This window comes from Selaginella moellendorffii, unplaced genomic scaffold (assembly GCF_000143415.4).
Source record: "Selaginella moellendorffii unplaced genomic scaffold, v1.0 SELMOscaffold_8, whole genome shotgun sequence".
Lineage (NCBI taxonomy): Eukaryota > Viridiplantae > Streptophyta > Lycopodiopsida > Selaginellales > Selaginellaceae > Selaginella > Selaginella moellendorffii.
In genome coordinates this window covers 1,431,604-1,443,862 of record NW_003314269.1, presented here as the reverse complement: position 1 = coordinate 1,443,862, position 12,259 = coordinate 1,431,604, and the positions used below count along the sequence as shown (strand labels likewise).

The following is a 12,259-nucleotide window of genomic DNA, read 5'->3' as shown; positions in this document are numbered from 1 at the left end:
GCAGGAGAGCGTGGGAGGAGGAATCTAGGGCAAAGCAGGGGAAGTGACGAGCACGACGGCGATCTCCGCGTGGCGCGTAGCTGGCTCGCCTCGAAGGGATCGGCGGGGCGTGGCTGCTCTCGAGATTCGTCGAGCGCCCGGCAAAGATCACTCATAGATGATTCGTTGGCGACAGACGACGAGCTTTGGGATGTGAGACAATGAGCTAGCGAGCGACCTCGCGATTTCCGCGGCCTCGGCTCCAGCGATCAATCATCTCATGTCATAGGCCGCCCCAGGAGGTAGGGATCGATCTCGCTCCTTTCGCTCTCCTCCGCGCGAGCTAGTTTTCGAGCGATCAGGGCTTGGGTATGGAGGAGAGCGTGATCAAGGAAGAATGTGGGGTCGCCACCGAGAAGGCAAAGGGCGTAGTGGAGGAGGAGAAGAGGGAAGTCATTGAAGAGGACAGGCACAGTCGCGAGGAGGAAAAAGAAGAGGGGGGATTTGACAAGTCCACGCGGAAGGAGAGCAGTCCCGCGGTTTCACTCAAGCCCGACTTGAACGAGATCGATCGCGAGGAGGAGGAAAGGGGCGAGGAAGAGAAGAAAGAAGAAGCTGACCAAGATGTGGTGGTGCTCTCCAAGAGCTCCGGCAGTCCCGAGAAGCTAGAAGCGAAGGACAAGGCGATGGCTACTCCAGCGAAGGATGATTTGCTGCTCACGCTCGGTGGGAGCTGGGGCGCTGGCGAAAGTAAGAAGCTCTTCCCGCCGGAGACGACGATCAAGGCCAGGAAACCGTCTTCTTCGCTGGGAGGAGGCGGTGGTGGTGGTGGTGGTGGCGGAGAGATATCTCTGTCACTGGGATCTTCCGGGTGTAACGCCCCCTCGGCTTCACTGGTGAGTGGGAAGGTGATGAGCGTTCGCTCCATCTCGAACACCACCACCGTCAACACTAGATCCTTCGTCCACAATCCCAGCTGCTCGCTCACGCACAACTCGCTGGATGATCTCAACTCCAGCGCGACGCAGTACGTTGCTGGGCACGAGAACGAGACGGTGTCTCACGGTGGTCTCTTCGGTCCTCAGGGGATCATCCAGAGAAGTAGGAATCCTTTTCCGGACAGTGGAGCTCTCGCTGCTGCTGCTGCTGCTCACAAGAACAACGTGGCCACCACCACCACCAACAACAACAATGGCACCACCACCACCACCACCATCACCAGGAGCAGCAACAGTGCCGGTTTCCAGCACCAGCACCAAGTTCCACCACCCGTCAAGTGGAACTCTTACAACTTGGAGCCGTATCACGCCTTGTTCCCAGATCTCAAGGAGGGCTTTCGAAAGCACGCTGGGACGCGACGGGGCAAGCACAAGGCGGCCGAGGAGAGGTCCCTCCAAGGAGAGAACCGTGTGGGGCTGTACGAGGTGGCGGCGGATCCCGTAGCGGTGGTGGCCAACAAGCTCCAGGAGCTCCCGGATATCTTCCTCGAGGACTTGAAGAAGTCGCTCACGGAGATGCTCGGCAGCGTGGAGAAGCGGGACGAGTTCCTGCGGCTGCAAAGGATCCTCCAGCGGCGGAACGACCTCTCGGCCGAGAACCTCTACGTTGCCCACCGCACGCAGCTGGAGCTCCTGGTGGCGATGAAAACGGGCATCCAGGCTTTTCTTCTCTGCGAGAACCGGATGTCTACCGCGGCTCTCGTGGAGGTTTTCCTCCAGAAGCGGTGCCGCAACTTCGCGTGCCAGAACCAGCTCCCTACCGACGACTGCGACTGCCAGTTTTGCTCACAAAAGGAGGGATTTTGCAGCGGGTGTATGTGCATCGCCTGCTCCAAGTTCGACTTCATGGCCAACACTTGCCGCTGGGTTGGCTGCGACTTTTGCCTCCACTGGTGCCACACCGACTGTGGGATCCGACTGTCGTATATCAAGCCCGGGACTGCTCAAGGTGGAAAGCAGTCGGAGATGCAGTTCGTGTGCGTGGCTTGCGGCCATGCCTCGGACTTGTTTGGCTTCGTCCGGGAGGTGTTTACGACGTACGCCAAGGATTGGAGCGCCGAGACTCTGCGGCAGGAGCTCGACTGTATCCAGAGGATATTTCGGCGCAGCCAGGACTCTAGAGGGAAACAGCTGTGCTGGATTGCCGAGAAAATGCTGGGCAAGGTGGAGGGATGCGGTGACACTTCCGAGTTATGCGAGGCGATCGTCCGGTTCTTCCAAGGTAAAAATCTTGTTTTTCCTAATTTTCGTTAACGAAAACGCTGTGCTGCAGAGGGGAAGATCGATTTGGAGACTGCCAAAGTGCAGCATCAGCAGCAGCATCAGCAGCAGCAACAGCAGCAGCAGCATGGAGGTGGAGAAGTTCCTGCGGGTGCGGTTGCAGTTCGAAGCGGCAGCTACGCGAATGCTGCGGAGGAAATGGTGGCGAAGAGCAAGAGTGGTTCTGGGAACGGTAACTTGCAGATTCTCGACCGGGAGCTCGAGGCCAAGAGGAACGAGATTGCCGAGATGCAGTACAGCCGGGCGAGGAAGCGGAGCGAGATCGAGGAGATGGAGAGCGCCATCCACATAAAGCAGGCCGAAGCCAAGATGTTCCAGCTGCGAGCCGACGAGGCCCGGCTCGAGGCGGAGAGGCTGAGAAAGATCGTGCTGGCCAAGAGCGAGAAGATGGAGGAGGAGTACGTCGCCAAGGGGTACAAGCTCCACGTTAACAACGCGGTGGAGAAGAGGAAGCGGTGCTTTGTGGAGTACCAGATGCTGGAGAAGGGGCTCCAGGACTTCAACTCGATGAAGAGCAAGCTGGTGACGGACGTGCACGACGTGCTCATGAAGATGGACGTGATGAAACGCAACAAGATGCTGTGAGTGGGGATCGAGCTTTTCCGATAAGAGAGAAAGAAGAAAGATCGCAAGAGCTCTCTGGAGGAAAGAACACACACAGGAAGAAGCGGAAACTTCGTCACAACTGGTAAATCTTAGCTCATTTTTGTTGAACTTCCAAAAGCTTGCTAGATCAAGTTTGGGTGTGGACGTTCTTAGAGAGCTCCGAGAAGAAGGTCCTTGTTAAATGGCCGGACTCCTCTGTGACTAAGAACCCAGCGCTTGCTTGTGAAAAGAATCGAAGATCCCTATGGATTGTTTGATCAAGGAGCATCCCCGCGAAGAACTCGATCCACGGTCCGCGGCCGCGGTTATCGACGCGATCGAAGGCCCCGCAAGCTAGATCGAAGGCGTCGCACCGCTAGTACGTGCTGACCAGCGGGAATTCGATGTGGAATCGGGGGCGAGAGATCGAGATCAGGAGGCGTGTTCTTTGGGATCGCTGGAAGAGGGCAAGGCGACTGGTAGCGAGATTCCCAGCGATCGCGAGCGATGTGATGCGCTCTTGCTGGGTCCTCGCGCGTAATGCCAGCGATCTAAAAGCGCTCGCTTCTGGATGGAATCCCTCCACAGTCTCGCATTTGGCCCGTCAGGGCATTTGCTGGGATAGACTGCGAGAGGGCATTCGATCAAAGATCTCTTTGGCCTCGGCGGCTGACGAGTCGCGCGATCTGGCTGATCGAGAAGACCATGGGATGGGATGATTTCTGGACGAGAGAGTGGAGCTTCTTGGTTGAGTTTGGCTCTGGCAAAAGCTTAAGAGATTCTAGGCTGGGTTGGAGCCTGCTTTGTTCTAGAGCGCTTGCAAGCTTATCACTGTGACTACCAGTGACAAGAACGATGGCGATCTTTTAGAAAAACTATCCTGGAAGAACTAGAGGCGTGAAAGACCATCACATTGTCAAAAAAAAAGCCCAGAACCGGGATGAAAGCGAAGTACCAGCAACAACCACCACCGTGGCGAGAAAACTCAATAGGAGCTCGTTTGGTTCTTAGTTGTGAACACCATTTCATCAACAGAGAAGCTTTTCTTCTGCAAAAAAACAAGATCAAAATCAGAAAGTGAGAAGAAAAATTCTTCTTTCCTACCTGTTTGCAGCAGCCGCCCTGGCAATCCGAGTACTTGCTCGGACAACACATGTACTGCAAGCACTTGGATCCGATAGCCGGTTCTATGCAGCAGCAAGTCATTCCCGAGGGACAACTCTGGCTGCCACCGCAAGGAGGTGGCTTGCTCCCTGGAGCTGCTCCAGTCGGATAGGATGGGAACGCATTGATGTTGAGAATACCATATGGTTCTCCTCCCTGTCTCTTGATACGGATGTATCCGCCTTCGCCCCAGCCATAGCCCCACGAGTTTTTCGCGATCCAGTAGGGAACACCGTTGAGAGTATCATATCCAACAACGAGGAGTGATGTAGTGGTGACCGCGTCCGCGAAAGGTCCAGTGTAGATTCCCTGTCGCGAGGGAAGGATGTCAGGAAAATAAAGCATAGCTGCAATTCACTTACGCTGCGGTAATTGATGAACTGCGGCGTTGTTCCGTCGACTATCACCGCGACAGGCTGCTTTGCAACAGCATTAAGCAGTTCTGTATCGTCACTTGACGAGTAGATCCTCTCCACGCCAGAAATGGTAACCAAAGAAGATGGCTACCAAAATAAAAGATTCAAGAGTTTAGTAAAGAAACCAAATGTATAGAACAAGAAGAAAGAACTCACGAGTGGTTTGCATTGTCCAATTGTCCCAGTGTATGGATAAAGTTTTTCAGTCGTCAAGCCATTCTCCTCAACGTAATCCAGAGCGAAAACGGGATCGAGAGTGGTGCATTTGTTTGCCTCGTCAACACAATCCAGGAGCTGCTGAGCGGAAAGGTCCTGCAGCCTATTGCCGTCGATTGCGAGCCTCCCCTCCACGGCTCCAGTTGCTGCATACGTCCAGCTAGCTCCTGAAAATGCTCAAACCCGACGTGTCAGAAAAGAGAGAAGCAAGGGATGTTTTTTCTTGCCTCTGCAGCTGCTGCCAATGTCCTTCACGCGAGCAACAACAGCTCCCTTTCGCCTCCAGTCAATGGACGCTGGTGCAGCCACGCTGGAGGCCTCCTCCTTCTTGACGGAGCCCCACTTCTTCATCAGATCTTTGACGTCAACACGAGGGAGCCGAGCTTCCATTTCTTCCTGGCTCTGGTCCGAGAACTGATTGAGACCGAGCTGGTAAGAATGCTGCTGGCTGTTGTGAGCCTGGATCTGGAACAGCTTCTCCTTGAACACTTCCCGCCTGTGCAGCCTCTCATCTTCAGTGCCATACCTCTTCCCGTGCTCTTCGCACCACGCATCAAACAATGCAGTGATGCGGTCTTCCGACTCAAGATCGGCCGGCGAGAAATCCAAATGACCACCGTGCGCTGCCGCAAGACCAAATGCCACTACCAGTGAAACGAAAAGAACAAGCGATCGGAGGCTCGCCATCTCTGCCTATCCGCTCTTCCGGGCCTACTCCAGTTAACCGTCCTTTATATCCACAATCTCACCACCACGAGGAAAACGTGTCGTCGCAGGAGGAAAACCAGTCGAAAAAAAAGCTTCATGTCCCTCTCATATCGGTGGCATCCGTAAGTGTATGTCTCCGTTCTCGCACGTCGTGTCCCCAGTCCACTCACTCTGCTCTCCCTTGTAATCCGAATCTACGTCCCCGAAAACACCACTGTGAGCTCCCCCCAGTGGCTCGTCCTCAAAGTGGTCGAAGAAGGCCCTCCCAGACCAAGGCCAATCGTCGTTCCACTGCCCTCTCATGGCTGTTGCTCGCCACTCCTGGTCAGCGATCATCTCTGGAGTGAGCCCCCAGTTCTCAAGCTCCTGCCTGCTGTGGTGCACGGCTAAACTGTACTCCCCTCCACTCCCGAGCTGCATCACCCTGATGTCGCAGTTCTGTGGATTGTTGAGCAGCTCGAATTGCTCCGTCGTCCACTTGAACCACCGCATGAGAAACACTCGCATCGTCAGCCCGTGCGAGACGATGATGAGGTTCAAGTCGGATGACTTTGAGCGGTTTAGCCTGTTCATGTCGATGTCTCGCCATAGAGATTCGAGAAAGCCTGCCGCAAAGACGAAGAACACTACGTAAGAAAGACAAAGCACACACACAAAAAAAAAAAAAAAAGCGAGGAAACGTACTTGTGACTCGATCAAACACATCAGCTGCCGATTCCCCCTCTGGAAATCGATAGAAAAATCGCCCAAATCTATCCCGAGTCTCCTTCACCACTTTCATCACCTCCATGCACTGGAAGTTCCCGAAGTCCTGCTCGCGGATCCGGGGCTCCTCCCTCACGCCCAAGATGCGCTCCTTCTCAAACGCCCGCCCGATGCCGCGCAGCGTGCAGCGCGTCCGCTTGTACGGCGACACGTAGAAATACACCTTCCAGTCGTCGCGCACGTCGCGCTCGATGATCCTGCGTACCTCTTGCCCGCACGCGATCGCCTGCTGGAATCCGCCCTCGGTGAGATGGATCTTGTAGTCCGCCACGGACGAGTACTTGGATTCGTCCACATTCCCCTCGCTCTGGCCGTGGCGCACCAGGATTATCCGCGTCGGCCGCCGCGCCCTGCTCTCCTCGGTCATCATCCCCGCGAATCGCGATCGATCGTAAACCCTAAACCTCTTCTTGCAAGAACCCTGATCGCAATGTCCGCCACCGCCGATCGCGAAACAAGCGCTGGAATGCCGCGGTGGGATTGGCGGCGACGCCGCTACTTATACGCGATTCCAGCCTCCAACCTCACATCCTTCCCACCCACATTCGCGCCGTGGTCGCCCATCGCCCACCTTTGACACGAACAAATAAGCGATCGTGATGCCACGATCTCGCTGACGTGGTCGGCCAGCCCGGAGTCGCCTGTCGCTGACGTGTATCCCCGCGTAGTGACGTGTTTGTGCTTGCTGACGTGTTTTAACAATAGCTGCCAGCGTGTCAAACTTTGGGTTTATTGAAAGAATTTCTTTGGTTTATATACACAGTTCTTTGTCCTAGCTATATAGCGAGCTCCAATTCGATCCTTCTTGTTTCAAGAGCTCCTCTCCCAGCTCACGATCCCATCGCCCTCTCGCCCAAAAAACTCCTGCATTGCTCCATTCGTGGACGCCAGCTCCATCTCCCCGGCGATCCATCCCTCCTCCCCCTGGCTCAGCGCCCTCGACAGCCTCAAGATCTCCTTCTCCGTCTCCTCCCTCGCGAATCCTCCGCCATCCTTGGAGCTAAACTTCTCAAACTCGTCGCCGCCACCACCACCACCACCGCTACTCGCTTCCAAAAACTCGGTCGTCGTCCCCAAAACTTCGCCTTGTTGTTCTTGCTCTTCTTTCTCTTCTTCTTCCTCGCCATCCTCCTCCTCCAGCTCCTCCTCCTCCTCTTCTTCCTCCTCCTCCCGTACTCCTCCAGCCACCGCCTCCACCACCTCCTCCTCGTCTGTGTACTCCGACTCCCAGTCCTCCTCCTCGGGCGGCGGCGGGAGATCGCTCTCGTCGTCGTCCGAGTCCACATTCTCTCGATCAAACCGGTTCTGGAGCGCGCGCCGCCGGAGCACAAACACATTGAAGTAGTAGCTCACCAGCTCGCGCCGCCGCCGCGATGGGAACGCGTAGCGCAGCGGCGTCCAGAAGTTCCTGCGCTGCGACGCCGGATTGAGCCTCACCACCTCCCCGAAGATCTTCTCCTCCTGCTCCGTCCACCTCCGCGACACACACTCCCCCATCTCCTCCAGCCCGAGCTTGACGTAAACCAGCGCTCCCACCTCTCTCGCCACTTTTTCCCGGCTCTCGTCTACGTGCCGCCTCGCGCACTCCACCGAGCCCCGATCTTCGCAGCCACACTCCTGGCTTCTACCCTTCCCTACGCGCTCGCTGTCGTCGCAAGAGCTCTGAATTTCTTCCGGAGAACTCGGCGGCCAGACCCTCTCGCCGATCCAGGCTTCCTCCTCCTCGTCCACCTCCTTGTGCTTGTCCGGATCCCAGTGAGGAACCTCGGCCTGGTAGTCGGGGCCGATTGGAACTCCTTTGATCCTTGGCAGGAGGCCCTCCAAGGCGGCCTGGAAGAAGCGCGAGGGAGCCGGGGAGCTGATGCTGGATTCCTGGACCGGGAAGCACAGCTCCAGGCTCGAGATCTCCTGGGACGAGCTGTTGTCCCGGGTTGGCTCCGAGGAGACGTCCGTGTAGCCTTTGAGGCATGCTTCCGTGCTCGAGTCGTCGAAGCGGACCTGGAAGAACTTGGAAGACAAAGTTTGAGACAAGAGAATCGAAGATGGAAAGAAAGATTGGAGTACCTTGTGGTGGTGATGTTGGAAGTTGTCCGATGGATCAATGTCCACTACCTCGTCCTCGGCTCCCCCGGACTCTAGAACAAACTCGTCCTCGCTCTTGCGCGTCAAAGCCTCGTCTTGGTGCTTCAAACACTTTGCGGGCGGGAAGGAAACACAGTGCTCGAGCGATCGCTTGTGTTGTCCTATCATCGCGAACGAGACTGTCGAAACAAAATAATCGATTCCATCAAACATTCCCAGGAGTACAATCAAAATTCGCTAAATTGCCTCATACAAAAATTATCAAAGAAAAACAACTTGCAAGAAAAAAAAAAGTTAAGGAAAAAAAAAATAAATTATCTAGGGTTAGGGCTCGACAGGGAAAAACCCCAAACGCACCTTTCGATCTCGAGGATTGTCACAGATCTAGTCCCCAAGAAATCCTCCAGGAACAAGATCGATCCGGAGAGAAATCAATCTAATCGAAAATTCTCGCCACGAGAAAAAAAAGCCCCAAAATTCTTCGCTACCCTAAAAACCCTAGCTGCAAGGAGCGAGCGCGATCCACAGCCTATAGCCGCGCCGTGGCCATGCCAATCCAATCCAGTCCCAACCCAAATGGATCCCCACTCCAAAACCCAAGTGACAGGGCTGGGGTGTCTAGGCGAAGCTTTTGGCTATGGCGGACGGTACCACACAAAGCCCGGGGGAGAGAGACGGGTCCCTTTGAACCACTTAAACCAGGTAGCGCCGGAATATTCCAAGCGGCGGAAGGAATATTCTGGCCCCACAAAGACACGTCACTGCCCCTTTGCTCTAAAAATCCACCAAAACTTTTTGACCTTTTAGCCGACCGCCGAGACCTTCTCCGAGAAATGGCTGAGCGCGTCCATTCCGGGAGGGATGAAGACGACGTCGCCCCAGCCGGAGCCATCGTCGCTTGACTGTCACAGACACGGGATTTTTAAGAGCTGGAAGAACTGGAAGAACAGGGAGAACTTCGCAATTGGAAGAGAAGAGCTTACCTCCAGTCGCTGCAAAACGTCCTCGAAGCTGCCGACTTGGATGTCGGTGTTCACCTTGAGCGCGGGATTGATCTTCTGCTGCTGCTTGAATGCTCCCAAGAGCGCTCTCTCCAGATCCTCCTGGTAAAGCAAAACACAGTTTTTGTCGGTCCAGCAACAGCGAAAGGAGGAGTATTTTTATACCTTGGAGAAGAATATCGGACAGAAGCGTCGGTTCTTGCTCCGGAGGACGAGGTTATCCGACTGCCATGGCAACATTTAGCGAGATTCAAAACCTCCTCTTCTCTGTTTCTCCACACACCTGAAAGACTGGCACGCCATCGAAAGCTTTCCCGGGATCGCCAGTCTTTGCTCTCGACTGCGACACGCACAAACAGAAAAGTCCAGTCCACCACTTGGGAAACAAAAGTGAGAAAAAAAAGAGGGGATTTTTCTGACCTCAAGAGCATGCTTGACTTGGAGAGGATCCGGCAAGAACCTGAAAGCGATGCCTTCCGTCTTGAGCTGGTAGACCTGATGATGATCCAGAGCCAAAGAAAGCAAAGGCAAAAGCAAAGAAGCTCTCAGTACATACAAAGTAAGAAAAGAAAGCTCGCACCTTGTCGAGAGAGACAGCTACAATCTTCGCTCCACGGCCCAGGCCAGGCTCTCTATCTCGGATCTGCCAAGCTACAAAAGTTTGAGAACGTCAACCTAGAAGAAGAAGAAGAGGAAGAAGAAGGGGAAGAGATGAATCGAGCGATGGATGGACTCATACCTGTGCTAGCAGCGCCTCGGCGTCCTCGTGGCGGAAGCAAAACAAGCCCAGAGATTTGTGGCCATTGGAGTCGGAGATGAGGACAAATTCGTTGTCGTGGTTGCTCACCGTGTAGACGGGGACGCCGTCGAGGCGCTTGGAGACCTGGTCGGGCGCCATCGCGAGGTCGTAGAGATGGCGCCCCGGCGCCTCCGCCCCAAATGCCGCTGCGCCGCGCGACAGGCACGCGAACGACGCCGCCGCGGCCACATTTCGGGGCGGCGCCGCCAAGACTTCCAGCCCCTGCCTGATCTTGCGCTCCACGGCCTGAATCACTTGGACGGGGAAGGGCGGCGCGGTGTAGCCCGCGCGAGCGAGGCGGCGCTGGAAGCGCGAGAGGAGACTGGCCAGCGGCGACTGCTCGCCTCCAGCGCTCGCCGCGGCGGCTCCCTCCACCATCTTTGTCAAGAGCCCTAAACCTCAAACAGCCAAAACATAATTAAAAGATAACGGGAAACTTTAAAGATTTGATCTTTTCAAATTCCAACCACTTGATTGATTTCACTCTTAGCTTGGAGGCTATGCTGAGAATAGATGGGCTTCCAAGATCTTCAATGAGATTATACTTGAAAAAATCTTTGGTATCCACATCCAAACTTTTGCTCAAAGACTTCTTTAGAGAGCTCTAGCTATCAGGAATCTCTGGCTCGTGATCCTGCGCTGCTGTAACCATGGAGCTGCGGCTTTCCTGCTTGGAATCTTTGGGCGTGAAGGACGAGCTCGCCGCTGCCGCTGCTGCTGCCACCGCCGCTACCGCCGCCGCCTGGTTTTCGTGCTGCCGCTGTGTCTCATCGTTCTCGCCGCTTTGCCATTGCCGGCCTCCATTCAAGGCCCGGCAGTGTGGGCAAATGTACGTCACGTACTGGAACTCTTCTTTCGGAGCTAGTCCTGCAATGCAAAAGGGAAAAGAAGAAAAGAAGTTGTAAGCTCAGCCTTTGAGGGTGTAAAGTTCTCACCGTTGTGCATATGGCAGTTCTTGCAGATGAGAGCGTAGCACTGGGAAGGATCCTCTCCAACAAGCATGGCTGCGATGCGGGCCAGCCAGCCTATTCCTCCTCCTCCTCCTCCTGCTGCTGCTGCTGCGAAGCCACCACCCATCCGACCTCTAGCCCGATCCATGGCGGCGTCGCGGTCCAGAGCCTCCGTTTCCCTCTCTCCCTTGACTTCGTCCTCAAGAGCCTTGAGAAATCCTTGAGTGTCGAGGGGCTCTTTGGTTTGAGCCTGTGATCCTTTGCGCTGCCTCAAACCGGAGCTGGTTTCGGGGCTGCGGGTTTTCCCACCGTTCGCTGAAGTAGTGGCGTTGGAACTGTCAGCGCCTTCTGACGATTTGAACGCCACATTCAAGCCCGATTCGGCTCCGAGCTTGGCCGCCAGAACGCTTGCGGCAGCCGCCTTGGCCGTGGGATCTAGATCATACCTCTGGAAACGCGCGATGCAAAGCTTACAAAAACGAAACGAAAAGAAAACTCACTTGGATAAGCTCTTGAGTAGCATAGTAATTCGTTCTCTGTTTCAGCTCGTCTATCCTCGCCTGTCTTTCAGCCCGCAGTTTCTCTAGAGTTCGCTGATCCTTACGCTCTCCTGGAAATGAAAGAAGAAAGAGAAACGTGAGGACGTACTAGCGCATTGAAAGTTCTTACTCATATGGAAGTAGCGCGAGCATGCTGTGTATAGCAGAGCTGCTATAGCAGGGACTGCGAAAACTGGGAACACTCTAATAGCTCTCAGCTTCCAAGGAATGTCAAGCGACCGGGTGGAAACCAATGCAAATCCTAGCGCTAGAACCTGTGTTCCAGAAACCAGAAAGAAAAACTTAAATCTCGATTCTAGGAAAGAAGGAAACAAAAAGGAAAGCAAGACCGCAAGGCACAAAATTTTTCCCTTACCTCGATGAGCACCGAGTAAAGAACTATAGCTCGCGCGACCCTTCTCCACGTATGCGTCCTCCTCTTCAAGCGGCTGTGCACAGTGACCTCCTCCTTGGACAGATGCCGCAGCCTCTTCTCAAAATCAATGTTCCTGCGGCCAAACAAGATCCCCACAAGGCCGCTCCAGATCCACCGCAGCGTGCCTCCTCTGCCGGCGCCAGAGCCTCCCGATCCCTGGGAGCTGCTCGACGGCACAGAATCTTTCAATCCGTCGGCTTCAGCTGGAGATTCGGCCATTCTCGCTGGATCGAGCTCTGCCGATGTGAGATCGGTAAGCACCAGCCTCTGGATCGGCTCCAGCCCCTGCATTACCCTTGCGCCACGCCGAAGCGATCGATCCACTGCCTTGCCCTAAACA

At 55.1% G+C, this 12,259-nt stretch overlaps 6 protein-coding genes across 7 annotated transcripts; 1 reads left to right on the top strand and 5 right to left on the bottom strand.

The window, feature by feature from the left end:
- Nucleotides 1-43: 43 nt before the first annotated feature.
- On the top strand, nt 44-3,125 carry LOC9635031 (OBERON-like protein). The gene is made up of 2 exons (XM_024671864.1): nt 44-2,199; nt 2,251-3,125. Exons 1-2 carry the CDS (start codon nt 351-353, stop codon nt 2,841-2,843), a joined length of 2,442 nt encoding a protein of 813 aa, XP_024527632.1. The 5' UTR covers nt 44-350; the 3' UTR covers nt 2,844-3,125.
- A 562-nt stretch (nt 3,126-3,687) lies between these two features.
- Nucleotides 3,688-5,712, bottom strand: LOC9635030 (ervatamin-B). Its single transcript, XM_024671865.1, has 5 exons — nt 4,867-5,712; nt 4,580-4,806; nt 4,370-4,510; nt 3,948-4,316; nt 3,688-3,891 (listed from the first exon to the last, which is right to left on the bottom strand). The coding sequence occupies exons 1-5, from the start codon at nt 5,324-5,326 to the stop codon at nt 3,829-3,831; spliced, it is 1,260 nt and encodes a 419-aa protein (XP_024527633.1). The 5' UTR covers nt 5,327-5,712; the 3' UTR covers nt 3,688-3,828.
- Nucleotides 5,250-6,673, bottom strand: LOC9635029 (phosphoglycerate mutase-like protein AT74). Its single transcript, XM_002966900.2, has 2 exons — nt 6,032-6,673; nt 5,250-5,952 (listed from the first exon to the last, which is right to left on the bottom strand). Exons 1-2 carry the CDS (start codon nt 6,480-6,482, stop codon nt 5,453-5,455), a joined length of 951 nt encoding a protein of 316 aa, XP_002966946.2. The 5' UTR covers nt 6,483-6,673; the 3' UTR covers nt 5,250-5,452.
- A 153-nt stretch (nt 6,674-6,826) lies between these two features.
- Nucleotides 6,827-8,666, bottom strand: LOC112345440. Of its 2 annotated transcripts, none has more exons than XM_024672179.1 (3): nt 8,552-8,666; nt 8,177-8,373; nt 6,827-8,119 (listed from the first exon to the last, which is right to left on the bottom strand). In XM_024672179.1, the coding sequence occupies exons 2-3, from the start codon at nt 8,360-8,362 to the stop codon at nt 6,923-6,925; spliced, it is 1,383 nt and encodes a 460-aa protein (XP_024527947.1). In that variant the 5' UTR covers nt 8,363-8,373; nt 8,552-8,666; the 3' UTR covers nt 6,827-6,922. The 2 variants fall into 2 exon arrangements, with proteins under 2 accessions (XP_024527947.1, XP_024527948.1); XM_024672180.1 differs by having other exon boundaries at nt 6,827-8,110.
- A 194-nt stretch (nt 8,667-8,860) lies between these two features.
- LOC9635027 (protein TIC 22, chloroplastic) lies at nt 8,861-10,378 on the bottom strand. The gene is made up of 7 exons (XM_002966898.2): nt 9,935-10,378; nt 9,776-9,838; nt 9,616-9,690; nt 9,479-9,535; nt 9,361-9,420; nt 9,178-9,297; nt 8,861-9,096 (listed from the first exon to the last, which is right to left on the bottom strand). Exons 1-7 carry the CDS (start codon nt 10,370-10,372, stop codon nt 8,998-9,000), a joined length of 912 nt encoding a protein of 303 aa, XP_002966944.2. The 5' UTR covers nt 10,373-10,378; the 3' UTR covers nt 8,861-8,997.
- Nucleotides 10,379-10,510: 132 nt separating this feature from the next.
- On the bottom strand, nt 10,511-12,252 carry LOC9635026 (uncharacterized protein At2g24330). Its single transcript, XM_024672215.1, has 5 exons — nt 11,860-12,252; nt 11,614-11,758; nt 11,445-11,554; nt 10,930-11,392; nt 10,511-10,861 (listed from the first exon to the last, which is right to left on the bottom strand). Exons 1-5 carry the CDS (start codon nt 12,208-12,210, stop codon nt 10,599-10,601), a joined length of 1,332 nt encoding a protein of 443 aa, XP_024527983.1. The 5' UTR covers nt 12,211-12,252; the 3' UTR covers nt 10,511-10,598.
- Nucleotides 12,253-12,259: the final 7 nt, after the last annotated feature.

What these genes read in the sequence shown, in the direction of transcription:
- LOC9635031 (XM_024671864.1), top strand. Translation starts at nt 351, where the DNA reads ATGGAGGAGAGCGTGATCAAGGAAGAATGTGGGGTCGCCACCGAGAAG. An exon ending in GATCGTCCGGTTCTTCCAAG is followed by an intron (nt 2,200 to 2,250) that starts GTAAAAATCTTG and finishes GCTGTGCTGCAG; the next exon opens with AGGGGAAGATCGATTTGGAG.
- LOC9635030 (XM_024671865.1), bottom strand. Translation starts at nt 5,326, where the DNA reads ATGGCGAGCCTCCGATCGCTTGTTCTTTTCGTTTCACTGGTAGTGGCA. An exon ending in CATTGGCAGCAGCTGCAGAG is followed by an intron (nt 4,807 to 4,866) that starts GCAAGAAAAAAC and finishes GAGCATTTTCAG; the next exon opens with GAGCTAGCTGGACGTATGCA. An exon ending in AGTTCATCAATTACCGCAGC is followed by an intron (nt 4,317 to 4,369) that starts GTAAGTGAATTG and finishes CCCTCGCGACAG; the next exon opens with GGAATCTACACTGGACCTTT.
- LOC9635029 (XM_002966900.2), bottom strand. Translation starts at nt 6,482, where the DNA reads ATGATGACCGAGGAGAGCAGGGCGCGGCGGCCGACGCGGATAATCCTG. An exon ending in TGTGTTTGATCGAGTCACAA is followed by an intron (nt 5,953 to 6,031) that starts GTACGTTTCCTC and finishes TCTTTGCGGCAG; the next exon opens with GCTTTCTCGAATCTCTATGG.
- LOC112345440 (XM_024672179.1), bottom strand. Translation starts at nt 8,362, where the DNA reads ATGATAGGACAACACAAGCGATCGCTCGAGCACTGTGTTTCCTTCCCG. An exon ending in TCCAACATCACCACCACAAG is followed by an intron (nt 8,120 to 8,176) that starts GTACTCCAATCT and finishes TTGTCTTCCAAG; the next exon opens with TTCTTCCAGGTCCGCTTCGA.
- LOC9635027 (XM_002966898.2), bottom strand. Translation starts at nt 10,372, where the DNA reads ATGGTGGAGGGAGCCGCCGCGGCGAGCGCTGGAGGCGAGCAGTCGCCG. An exon ending in TAGCTGTCTCTCTCGACAAG is followed by an intron (nt 9,691 to 9,775) that starts GTGCGAGCTTTC and finishes GATCATCATCAG; the next exon opens with GTCTACCAGCTCAAGACGGA. An exon ending in ATGGCGTGCCAGTCTTTCAG is followed by an intron (nt 9,421 to 9,478) that starts GTGTGTGGAGAA and finishes TTGCCATGGCAG; the next exon opens with TCGGATAACCTCGTCCTCCG.
- LOC9635026 (XM_024672215.1), bottom strand. Translation starts at nt 12,210, where the DNA reads ATGCAGGGGCTGGAGCCGATCCAGAGGCTGGTGCTTACCGATCTCACA. An exon ending in TTTACTCGGTGCTCATCGAG is followed by an intron (nt 11,759 to 11,859) that starts GTAAGGGAAAAA and finishes TCTGGAACACAG; the next exon opens with GTTCTAGCGCTAGGATTTGC. An exon ending in CTACTCAAGAGCTTATCCAA is followed by an intron (nt 11,393 to 11,444) that starts GTGAGTTTTCTT and finishes GCGCGTTTCCAG; the next exon opens with AGGTATGATCTAGATCCCAC.